Source organism: Aythya fuligula, chromosome 20 (assembly GCF_009819795.1).
Source record: "Aythya fuligula isolate bAytFul2 chromosome 20, bAytFul2.pri, whole genome shotgun sequence".
NCBI classification, from domain to species: Eukaryota; Metazoa; Chordata; class Aves; order Anseriformes; family Anatidae; genus Aythya; species Aythya fuligula.
Genome location: NC_045578.1, coordinates 3,922,758 through 3,935,343, shown reverse-complemented (window position 1 = coordinate 3,935,343; position 12,586 = coordinate 3,922,758). Strand labels below are relative to the sequence as shown.

General features: G+C 42.5%; 1 protein-coding gene across 1 annotated transcript in view; it reads right to left on the bottom strand.

Annotated features, from left to right (window-relative positions):
- Window positions 1-5,628: 5,628 nt before the first annotated feature.
- Window positions 5,629-12,586, bottom strand: part of ZZEF1 (zinc finger ZZ-type and EF-hand domain containing 1) — a gene marked incomplete at its 5' end in the record, with an annotated part of 57,701 nt that continues 50,743 nt past the window's right edge. The window contains 6 exons of the mRNA XM_032201201.1: window positions 5,629-6,738; window positions 7,243-7,314; window positions 7,849-7,999; window positions 9,343-9,508; window positions 10,298-10,396; window positions 12,307-12,475. Coding sequence (XP_032057092.1) covers window positions 6,664-6,738; window positions 7,243-7,314; window positions 7,849-7,999; window positions 9,343-9,508; window positions 10,298-10,396; window positions 12,307-12,475 — 732 coding nt within the window. The remainder of the gene's footprint in view (window positions 6,739-7,242; window positions 7,315-7,848; window positions 8,000-9,342; window positions 9,509-10,297; window positions 10,397-12,306; window positions 12,476-12,586) is intronic.

The following is a 12,586-nucleotide window of genomic DNA, read 5'->3' as shown; positions in this document are numbered from 1 at the left end:
CCATGTGGTGGGGCCAGGCTGGGCAGTCGGTGGCGGTGCCACCACGCGGAGACCTCCTGGGCACCGACCCCTCACCCATGGGCAGCCCCTCCGGGCGCTGTGCAAATCTAATTAAAGCAAAGCTATAGTCCGTCAGCAGCCTTAAGCATCATCAGAGCAAAATTGCCCAGTGAGTTCATGGTAAATAAGCAGCTATTTTAGGCTCCCTGGGTCCTGGCCCTGTGGGAGGTTTGCTTTCCCCAGTGGGATGGAAATGCAGGAACCTCAGGGCAAGCAAGGAGCACGGCCTCAGAAACACCAACAGCATTGAGGAAGCTGAGCCCCCTTCTAGCAAGCGAGGAGCCAAAGCTCAAACTCATCTTGGTGTACTTTGGGCCTGGCAAACGAGTGGAGGAAAATGCTGTTCTTCAAAGCAAGGCAAGAAGGGTGGCTACTGGGGGCAAAGCCATGTTTAAAACCCAGCAGCGTATCCTGAATTGACCAACAGGATACGAAACACTCTCTTCTCTTTAAATATTAACGCTCACAGTAAGAAGGAACGAAAACATTTAAGAAAGAAAAATGACAATTGTTAGGAAGAAAAAAGCCCGGCCTGCCACTCACAGGAATGTGAAACCCAGGGTCTGAGTGGGAAGACGGCTGTGAAACCATTGACATTTTTGATTAATGAGCTTTCTGTGGGTGGTTTATGTAAAGGAGAAGGGTAAGAAACGCAGACATGACTTGTCTGAAGCAAGCTGATGAACTAGAGGTCTCCTAGCTCGAGAACTCATCCTGCCTTTTTTTTCCTGCCTGGCTGGATGTGAGAGCAAGTCCCACAGCCTGTGAGCTTCCTCTCAACTGCTCTGCTCGGGTTTCAGGGCAACAGGAGCAATTTAAAGCCTACCTTTGATCACTTAACTACATGTGCTTAAGATTATGCCTTGGTTCCTTGCTTAATTCAGTGTAAAATAAGTGTGAGGAGGGATTGAAGCCCTACTAAATGCCCAGCTTTACATGCACGGTGAAGTCCCCTCCTGCGCCCATTGCAGGGCTGAGACTCCTGCTTGGAGAGAGAAAAAGCTCTGTGGGGTGGTTTCATGGATTAGAAAGCGTAAGGTCAGAAGGGGAAGCGTTTCCTGCGGTTCCTCAGGCACAGACGTGGGATCTTTCACCCCAAAACCCCAACAGAGCCTCAGCAGCCCGGGGGCAGGAACGGCACGGCAAGCCACCGCCGCTGAACTCACTGGCAGAGGAAGTTTTACTGGGTCTGGCTAAAAATGCAGGGGGAACACATTTAACCAAAATAATTCCTGGTGTGGCACAAAGCCCAGCACACCACCTTGTCTCTCACTTCTGCATCCTTTTTGCTTTTGCCCACACGCATGGTGCTGGCACCAGAGGAGCACAGCAGCAGCAGTAGCTCCTTTGGGTGCTTCCCCGAGCTGCTCCATGGCCACGTGCATCGAGGAGGCCAAAACCTGTGGGTGCCACAGCCCCGGGAAGGCAGTGAGGTGGAATTTGTGCCCCCAACACCTCCACAGCAGCTCCTTAATGGTGACAACTCGTTACAAAGAGCTAGAAACCCTTTGCAGGGCAGACATTCGGGACAGCACAGCAAGAAGGGGGGCTGTGCTCCGAAGCCCAGCACGGCTCTGCCACCTAAACTTCAGGCCCTGGGAAGTGCCAAAATCCTGGAAAGCAGCCTGCACGAGAGTGCAGACACTTTAATTTTATATTTCTCTAGACTTTTTTTTGTGCAATGCAAGCTCACGTATTGCATAGTTGCAGTATTTATAAGGAATGAAGCAAGAAACCAACTTCAAAAAATTATGTGAATTGCCAGCTAAACACCAAGAGGAGAAGCTCCCCAGCAAACCACCCGGCTCAGGAGTGGAAAGACCCCATCTGTGATGGTCCTGGAGGCAGAAGGGGAGAGCTGCTGCGTGCAAGGTGCTGCTGAGGGCAGAGGCAGAACAGCTCTGGTGCCCTGGCCATGCCCTGGGTGTCTGGTGGGCCAGGAGCCCTGCACCTTTGGTGCACTCCACACCACCACCCAGGGAACCCCACAGCCCTCTGAGTGGCACATTGCCACTCAGAGGCAAAAAGTGGTCTACTTTCAATTTGAACTTTGAATTTCAGTCCTTTTTCCACATGTTTTCATGCACATCCTAAATCTAAACGCGCCTCCCAGCCCATGAACCCAAAGGGAAACAGCTCTAAATGTATAGGGCTGCTACAAAACTATGAGATTTCCATCTCTTTGTCAGGAATGCTTATTGATGGTTCTGGGTAGAGGAAGGGAGATTTTTTTTTTTTATATTTTTTTTAATGTATATTCTTCCCTGGATTGCATACTTGCTTATGAGCCCCAGCACGGTGCTGCAGCCTGGCTTTGAGGCGGGTGGCAGCTTTTCATTATTTGTGCTTCCTTCGGTAGAAGGACCTAAATAAATCAGACCCGACCATCATGGAAAGAATGAGCCTTAATCTGATTTCCTTCACCTCTTGTTTAACTCCTTTCCTATTCACAGCAGCTCTCCCTTGTTCACTGGGCTGGGAAATGCCTTCTTGGCTCTAACCCCGGGGCGGGTTGTGCTCCTTTCCCCCAGAGCCCCGCGGCTCCTGCTGGATGCGGCCCCGATGCCCTGTGCACCCCCGGGGTGGCTGCAGGAGGGTGCCAAGCGCCCTATTTATGGCCTTACACCACTTTCCCCTATTCCCCTATTTACCTAAGGGCCAGTGGCTGCCTCAGCAGAGACCCAGCATCACTCACTCCTGTGTAAGCAGAGCGTGGCCAGCTCCTGAAGGCAGGTTAACAAATCTCCCCCTGTAAGCTGGCTGACAGCCTGAGCTGGAGCTTTTGGGAGAAAAATGGTTTTGACTCAGGGCATCCGAACAACAGCTCCCAGCCCTTTTGGTTGTGAGCTTTATGTTCCAGGGGCTGGGACCAGGCTGACTGTAGCTGCAGAGGGAGCTGAATCTGTTCCCCTCGTAACCTTGCTGACAGCACCTGAAACCTCAGACCTGGCTCTCAGTCCCCACTCTCCCACGACCCCTGCAATTTATTTGTATTTAGTGAAATCACCCATCGAGACCAGTCTCTGAGCATGTGGAACCAGTGGAAACAACTCGGGGCGTTGGGTAAATACAAGAATGGTGTTGGCTTCCTTGCTTACCCTTCCCTGACCAACTTCCCTCGAGCTAAAACTAAGCCACGGGTGCTGTGAAGCTAAGCCCAGGCGACGAGGTGGGCACCAGCCCTTGACAAATCCTGCTAATTAGAACAGAGGTCCTGAGACAAATCTCAGCTTAGCAGGAGGCAACACCTGGGGCCCCAGATTTGCATTTCAGGCTTGAAGGCAAACAACCACCGGCACTGAACCCCAGGGGTATCCATGGCAAAACTTTGTTTTTAGGATAAGGCCACTGGAATGTAAACAGCAGGGCTGGAATTTAAAAGAAGACTCCAGCTGTACGTGTCCTGCATAGTTTGATGCAATGGCAGACGTATTCCCACTGGGTGAGGATAAGCAGGTTTACTTACGGGCACCAAAAATGAAGATTTCTAAGAAAAACCTTGGATCTCACTGCAAATCCAAACCTTTAACACTCAGTGAGGAGAGGAGAGCAGGAAAGCAAACAAAAAACAGACGCCGTGTTGTTACTTTGTTGTTTTTATATAATTTTTACAATATATTTCTCTTCATTTGCATATTTTACCCACATCTGTAGCTTTCTTTTTACATGTTGAACTGAACTGGAATAAATCTAAAGGTTTGATATATTTTAACAACTGATAAAAATTGCAAAGTAGTAAACCCGTAATAAAAGAAATTATAAAACTTTTTAAAGTGTTTAATGAAAGCAAGTCAAAGGTATCATTACGAACAATGTGGTTTGTCTTAAACACATCATAGGTGATTCAGGCAGGACAACTATTTTATTTTATTTTATTTTTAATATTAGGCACATTTTTTTTTTCAGCATACCTGTTTTCCAGCCAGTTTTATACTACTCAATAGCATCATCACCTGCATCCAACTTGGAAGTGCTGGGGGGATTTTCAAGATGTGATTGATCATGAATATTCATTATTGGTATTCTCTTCTTCTTTATAACTACCAGGAAAAAAAAGAAAAGTGTTCCTTGTCTCTTAAAAATCCGTAATGAATGATTGAGTCGTAAGGCAGCAACAGATTCAGTGTCAACTCAGGTCACAGTCCTTCAGTTCCATCTAGTGGGTAGAAATAATATTTAGTGGACAACGTTTCTAGACAGTCCCTTCAGGGCAAGATGACTGACTCAAGGCCAGTTACTGCTGGTAGAGTAAGTAGGTGGTGCGCCTAGTAAGGAACACTGGCCACTCCTGTGTCATCCTTGCAGCCTCGTGTGTCTTCGTACAGAAAGCAAAAAGACAGTCCAACTGAAAATCGTGAGTATGGTAGAGCCGTCACAGGTTCTATGAATGGTTTATTTACAGTCTTCATCCCTGATGTGAAAAAAGAAAAAAGCCTTCTTTCGACTAAAACATAGGAAGATCTCAGCAGCATGCTACATGCCCTAGCAAATCAGCCCGTTGCATATCCTTGACTGCTTGGCCCTCGATTCCCACTGAGGCAGTGAATAGGAAGTCCTACTGCTCAAGAAGAGCAATTTCAAAAGCTCACCTGTCCCATTGATGCGACTCCCTAAAGCAGGCTTAGTAATAACATCTTGTTTTGGTGTAGCAACTCACAGAATCTGTTCATGCTCCCAGGAAGTGTGAACTCGGTTTCTCACGGATGGGTCTCTCAGACACCCTTGCAGTGAGACTGCAAACTCCAATACATTACTCAGATGTGGGAACAAAATGATCCATGCGTTCAGCATACGCCACAACTCCGATAATTCCCTTCCCATCACAAGCTCCTTCTGGAAGGAAGAAGGGCTTTGACTTTCAGTTGCAGTATACTCAGAGAGGGGCTTCAGAGCAGTATCTCTGCATCCTTTCGGTCTTTGATAAATGGCATGTTTTTCCTGAATTCTGGCATTCTCACTTGCCAAGAGGGCCTCTCCATTCCTGAAGGTAACGGCTTCAGCACAGCTTGGTCTTCAGCTTTAAGTCCTGATTGAACCTCATCCCCTGAAGCAGCACTCACTTTACACTCCCCTGGCTGAACAGAAAGAAGTCAAGACATCTTTAACTACAGCCCTAGAGGCTGAAGAAAAGGGGATGCATAATGCACAATTCCATCTCAGAGGGAGACTGGACCGCCCTTAAAATATGTCCAGACCCAGCTGCTAAGACCATCAATTCAGAGGTCACCCATGGAAGTGGTGCTGCTGTGCTCATGGCACAGTGATATTTAGGCACCACTTACCTTTTCACCAAGCAAGGTCAAGAAGCATATTCCCTTCTCACAGAGCCACTGCCTTCACCCAACTTGAATCAGTCACCTAGACTCCACTACTGAAGTTTTTGGTTGCCTTTTTTTGTATTTTATTGTTGAAGTGGGGAAGGGAAGAAGAAAATAATTCTCACTGGAAGTTCTCTGAATTGATGGTTGACAAGACCAGCTATAGGTACTGCATAATGGTGTACAAAATTCATCCCTAAATCCTTCTATGTTCTTTGTAACTCTTTGGAAAGGGAATAACCAGTGTAGCTGAGCAGGAAGAAAGCCAATTTATTTCAACATAGAAGGTCTGCAATTCATTCCACCTTCATTAAGAGTAATGCAGTTATTGCTGTGTAAGACAAGACCAGATTGATAATTAACCCCCACCCTGAGTGCTGGGAGTCCAGGTTCCCACCTTTGCTGAGAAGGACCTCCTTAAGCCACTAGTACCCAAATAATTAAAAGAAAAAAACCCTCATGAATAATTTCTTCAATGATCTTTGAGAAACATGCAAGTTCCTCAGTTCTTCATATCACCACTGCTTAGTGAATGGAGGCCTGCCTTTGCTCTCTGCCCTAGAATAAAGTACGATTTAGAATAATACCATCGGAGATAAATTAAGGTAAGAACAGATGATCCAGCTGATTGAATCAAAGAACAGGAGAAACATTAACCTCTTGCACAAGGATGCTCTGAAGCTGGAATTCTTTAACTGCTATGCAATCACCCGGCATTTGTTCTACAACCTGTAGTTTACCAATAATTAAAGTTCTTTTCCCTGGGTAGTAGCCTTCAAGGCAAAAGTAAACACGACAGGATTCAAGCGTGGACCATTTCTGCATCAGCCCACCAGATTCTGGTTTGCCTGTTTCACTCCAATGATACACAGGTGCTGCTGACTGCATCGTTCTAAGTTCAATCTTTTCAAAGCTTTCAGGTTTCATCAATCGTTTCCTCGGGAGCAGATGATACCAATGGGGGGCCTTCCATTCTCATACTTCAGCTACCTTCTTTCATTTACTTTCTTTGAATTTAAAAAAAAGGAATTGTTCTGTTTACTCTAACATGCTACAATATGTGCATACATAACTGTAGGCGACGCGTGAGTTACTTCAAGATGTGCTTTTTCATTGAAGTGCGCTTTTACTTTTACAAATTCTACATCAAGGTGGAAGGAAGGAAGGCTGCAGAGTGCTCATACACTGAAGCTGAAGGAACTTTTCCTGAACGGAGTTAAGATGTTTGTTCCAAGGTTCCTATGGACAAACTACTCTATCCCATGCACTCCGGCCTGAGCCAGTATTAAACATTCCAGAAACTTGTTGATTTGTTTGGGTAGTTAATGGCAAGGCTGATAGCAGCAATGTTTTTCAGGGCCTAGAAGAGAGAAGAAAAAAAGCTAAGTCACGTCACACATTCTCCCAGTTCAAAACTGCGAAGAAATTCTTCTATTAATTTAAAAGAAATAATTAATTAACCATCCTGTCTCTACCTGGTTACCTCCTGGTACTGCATTTATTGTCACACATCCACACAGTTTCAGTGAGGCAACTGCGTTTTCAGTGGCTGAAAGATCACCCCCACCCTACCCCCCTTTCCATGTTTTGGCAGTTGAGGGGTCAATACAATTAAATTAGATAAACCCTATTGAACTACTTGTATTAGAATGAGTTAGTGTTCTTTCCCAACAGTCAGTTTGTGACACATCATCTGACTATTAAAGGAGAAAAGCATTTGTGCACAGTTCATCGCAGACAAACTTCAGAGGCCTGTCATGGTATAATAAATGCCATTGGGCTATCAGAAATTGTTCATTATTTCCATCTGCCATAAAAATATTACAAAAAACACATCTCCGGGGTTGTGCAGTCTTGTAATTACCTGTGCTGTGCAGCGATGAAGATGATCTTCAGTATTTAAGGCAAGCAAATACTCCTGTAGAGATCCAAGCTCCTGCAGGCACAAAGCATTCAATGAGCACCAACACTTCTACCAAAAATATCATCCTACTAATGAACATTAAAATGCTGATCACTAGCAGTCCCTACGAACCAAATGCATCTGAACTACACACAAGACTCTTAGACTAGAACAGAGTTTGTGATTACAGAAATCAGTTAGTTACAGACTGTTCATATGTAATACCCAAAATCAGCTGAAAGGGAACCACATTCAAATGCCTTTAAATTAATTATTTATTCTGAGAGGAATGCTGATTTAAGAGTGGCTTTATGGCCTACGCCTCAACTGCACAAGGAAGAGTCATGACTATTACTTACAGACCATGACAGATAAGGCAACTACATTCCCCTTAATTAGAATTTGCTACCAGACTCCACAAGAGAAAGCTGCTCATATTTCTAAAGCATACAAAAGCTCTGATGAACTTGGCCAAGATAAAGGAAAAATGCATTTAGTTTGACACTGAACTACATAACATTCCCCAGCACTGGGGAGAGGAGAGAGATAAATAAAGGAACTGCTTACAGTAACTCTGTTTTCTGTAACAAAAAAGAGTTCTGCAAGTGCACGATGAAGAGGAAGGAGAATACCAGGCTTGGTCACATCATGACACAAGTTGTTTTCCATATGGGTGAAAAGCTGCCAAAGTGGCTTCAACAAGGTGAGGTCACAGTCCCTGAAAAAAGGTCATTTAAATGAAATAGTGAGTAACCATGATCTTAAGCCTATTCGTAGGAGAAAACAAATCAACCATCCCCTCCCCCCCTCCAATTTAAGGGAACAAAAACATGCATTTCTGACAGTTAGATGTATAAAGCAAGGGAGAAAAACAAGAACCATTTTAAATCCAAATTCAGTCAGGTGTTTCAGCACAATGAATTTCATTCTGAATCAGTGAAGTGAAGAAAACCTTATATTCATGGACACATCTAAATGGCTCTTCTAAAATCGAGTAGCCTCCTGAAATGAGGACTTTAAAATAACTACATACATCATTTTGCTTAATGCTCTAGCTCAGCTGCTTGGAATTGTACAATATCAGCCTGCAGCACGGGGCAGCTGACATCCTGGTTTAGGGCAGACAGATAATTCTTTACAAACAGCTCCAGTCCTGCCTCCTTCCTACTCCCGAGTTAAAGCAAGCCAATTCAAATGTCACTAATTATACAGACAGAATGATAAATACAGTTACATAGAGGGGAAAGAATCTATCAGAATCTGTCATCAGATTAATACAAGTATAAAATATAAGCACAATGGAGACTTGATCTTTCACCAGTTAAATTTGTTGTCCACAGGACAAAGCAGGACAAACTTTTTTAATTTTCTAATTAAAAAAAAAAAAGAAGCTAAAAGAACTTGAAAATATCATAAATTTGTAATTACAAATAAAAACAAAATCAGTTTTTCAGACTTTGATGCAGATTGGTGTACACAAAGAGGTAAGCAATGGTTCTATGTAATTGTCCATTTTTATTACTGTATGCAAGTACACTTTGACTTCTTTTTATCAAAGTAAGCTAGTAGAATGCTGTCATTTTATTGGTTTTGTTTGCTCTAAACAAAGAGGGCATAACTGAGGTGTCAGCCGTGATGTGCTAATGAGTTAATGCAACAATACACTTTTTCAAGACTTTAAAAACTCAGTATCTTTTACAACATCTATTTTCAGAAATACTCAGGCCATGCATACTTGAGCACTATCACACCTATCCTTTCTGAAACTCAATTACAGGCTTTGCAATGGTACAACTATAATAATCATTAAAAAGTTATTTACTTGATTAGTGAATCAGATCATCATTTTCACCAGTTTATGATTTCATCCTCACCTTAATTCTGGAGGACAACTAATAGAAAGAGAATCAATTTCTAGAAAATCAAGTGGAAACTGTTTTGTTTTGTTTTTTCCTGTTTTGGTTTATTAAAAAAAAAAATAAAAATGGCCAAAAAACAACAACAAAAACAAAGAGCATACAACCCTGCCTTCCAGTGTACAAGGCAGAACAGGGCGCTTACCTCTGGGCACTGCATTGCACAATCTTCAAGAGCAAGTGAATAGCCTTCAAACGCTGGTGACCAGTCTGGCGGCACGCTACCCCAACCTGCCATTCCCAGATTTTGGCCAGCGGGAGGTGAGGAACTACCCTTTCCTCAGACAGCATCTGCTTTAGAATTTCAAACCCTGGTAAAAAATAAAATTAAAAAAAAAAAATAAAAATCAAACAGCTATTGCTTTCTAGGGACCCATTTTGCTCATAAATGGTTTTCTCCATATATTGAGCATTGCTCTGGCAAGCAAGAATAAAAATAAAGAACAAAAATCTGAGATAACTCCAGACTACAGTCTGATATACCCAGTCTTTTCTGGGACTAAAATTAAGTAAAAAGTTAGCAAGAATCCTATCTGAAATTGAAGTTTTGCCCCCAAGTAAGGAAAAACAAACACAGGTCCTCAATATTATGTGATACTCAGTAGAGTTTTGCTGATTACAAATCACCCACCATCCTCAATTCTATTAAAAACATCTAAACTCTAAAATAAACTAACAAAGCCTTCCATGCTATATCTACAAATTAGACCCAGAAACAGCCTATTCTAATGGACAACTACTTTTTAAAAAGACAATTAAAATGATATCTGTTTCCAATTATGGCACCTGGGAGTGCTTACTAAATCCTGTGTGTAATTACTGTCCTATAACGAGGCTTTGAATGCAAGTAATGTTATTATAATTGTTATCTCCAAGCCTCTATAAAGATTTGGTATTTCTAGCATACAGTCACAGCATAGGAGCCATTAGCCAAGTTGCAGCTTGAACAAGACAAATTACATATTTCCAAAATTCTGAAGGAAGCAGATTAAAAAAAAAAAAAGCCAACAACACCAAAAAACAGATAAACCCAAGTCTGTCAAAGCTCCTGCAAAATAAATCCAAGAAGTCCTTTCAGTTACAGTCTGAACACCACTCACCTGTCTGAAACCTTCCAAGATGACCTGCGGTCACTGTAAACTTATAACCCCACTCAGTGTTACTCATGTCAGAAGTAAATCGGTAATACAGCGTGTCTCCTGTGTATGGGGGAAGGGGGAAAATACACATTACTACTGAGTTAGTTTTGCTATCAGAAATGCACTTTGTCATTAAAATAAACTAATCCTAGATATTGTCATTCAAGACAGGTGATTTTTTTTCCCTCTAATTATGAAATGTGCAGAACAGGAGACTGAAGCAAAATACAGAATGATTTCCACTGTATAAAAACACTTGCAATGTCTCTTACATTTTTGTCAACTACATAAAAGATGAGGGAGTTAAAGAACACAACCGAACTTCACTTTTCCCACTTGTGTAATGGATCAGTTATGATTTACGAAGAAACAACCTCTGAATGGGCAGCCAAGTTCACAGTCCACTAAGCAAAAGGGAAAAAATTGTGAAAGTAAAGTTGCGTTACTCTTATGTGTCAGAAAACAAAATTGCAGACTTCCACATTACAGAACAAAATAGTTAGCCACCTGAAGCTGGAAGAACTACCAAAATGCTTGACCAGTTTACAGTTGTGCAGTGGGACATTCAAGAAGTTTTTGTCATTGTAGTTATCTACAGCTTCACAAAGACGACTACTGGTAGTTAGCTGTAGTGCTAAACAAAACAGATCTTTATCTGTTGTGCTCTGTAACGTCAGATCTGGCTGAAACTTACAATTTCCTTCTTTTCCATTGAAAAGTCACTCTGGGCAGACATGCTAGTTTTCACTGGGTGTGGAATTTTCTAAGTTTCAAGTGGAGGAAAGACTTCAAAAGCATTTGTTAGGATAAAGAAAACCAAAACAAAAGTTTTTAAAAATAATAATAATAAAAAAATAAACAAATCTATTAATTTTCCCCTTTTCACTATGAAATGGAGTCACTGTTCTCTCCTACTCCTACACAGCAGTGACTGCCTGGAGAAAAGCCCTGCCATCAAATGTAAAGCCCAGAAGCTGCCTTCAAGTGCCTGGATTCAGCTAGACCCTGCTGAGTGAAATCACGAGCCTCAGTCCAGAGAGCTGTAGCTGGAACTGAAGTTTCACAGGGTGAGACTCAAGTTTCACAGCCAAGGCTGCTCCAAAACAATGGGCCTCAAAGTTCAGTTTCCTGGCAAACCTCTGCAACTACTTGGGAGGAAGAAGAGGAAGGAAAAAAAGTTCATAAAAAATCCAAAATATTTCTACAGAACAGACGTTGATTTCCAACTTGCACCCTGTAACACAAACTCCTTTGCTGAGAAAGTTCCTAGATCTATTTACAGCTACTGACAATATGCAATGTCAAGTTTCCAGCAATGCCACAGAGCATTTAACTCGGTAGTTTAAAGCAGCTTAACATCAGAAGCATGAGATCTGTGCTGCTTTCTCCATACAGCCCCTCAGATCACTGGCATTTGGTACCGTGTTATCAAAAACATGCTTACAGAATACAGACCAAAGTTGTCAGTGAAGGGACTGACTTTTTCAGCTATGCTCAGTGGCAACAACTGCAGACAAGGCATTGGCACTCTCTCTTTATTTGCTCTGAGCACTAGTGTAGTACGGAGACGAGAGATAAGCCTATCTGTTTAAAAAAAAATGTGCTTCCTGTGGAAAGTAAGACAAGGCAGAAACAATGTAAGTGAATATCATGCAGAACAAGGACTGTGTTGGAACAGAATCAAGATCAAAATTTGTTTCCAGTAGCTAAGTGCTTGCTTTGACTGAGGTGGGGAAGAAAAGGTCAGAAATAAAACAGTATGGAATGTGTCAAGTAGCAAAACAACAGATAAGCCCACTTCAAAAAAATAAATGCAGGAGATGCCTGTGAGAGCAAACACACAGGGACAAGAAAAGGAGGTTTTTCCCTCACACCTCTCAGTAACATCTGCATTTTCAGTAGTTTCTCTCAAGAGTGCCAGGTACCAGCAATTCCCAATACTTTTGTACTTTAAAACACTGCATGTTCACCTGGAAGCTCAAAATCGTTCCATTTCTGCGGAGACCCACTGAAGCTGTGCCGATCCTGCTGGAAATCACTGCTGCTGGACATGAGCAGCTCATCACAGCCTTCTTCTGTATTACACTGAGAGTCAAATTTGATTGAGAGGTAGATAGCACCGGGAATTTGAACTTTATCCTGAGAAATAAACACGTTATCTTCGTATACTGTAATGCTATATTACCAAGAAGCTATTTAACTTTCACCTTACAAACAGAAGTGGTATAGAGAATATTACAGTACCTCCAT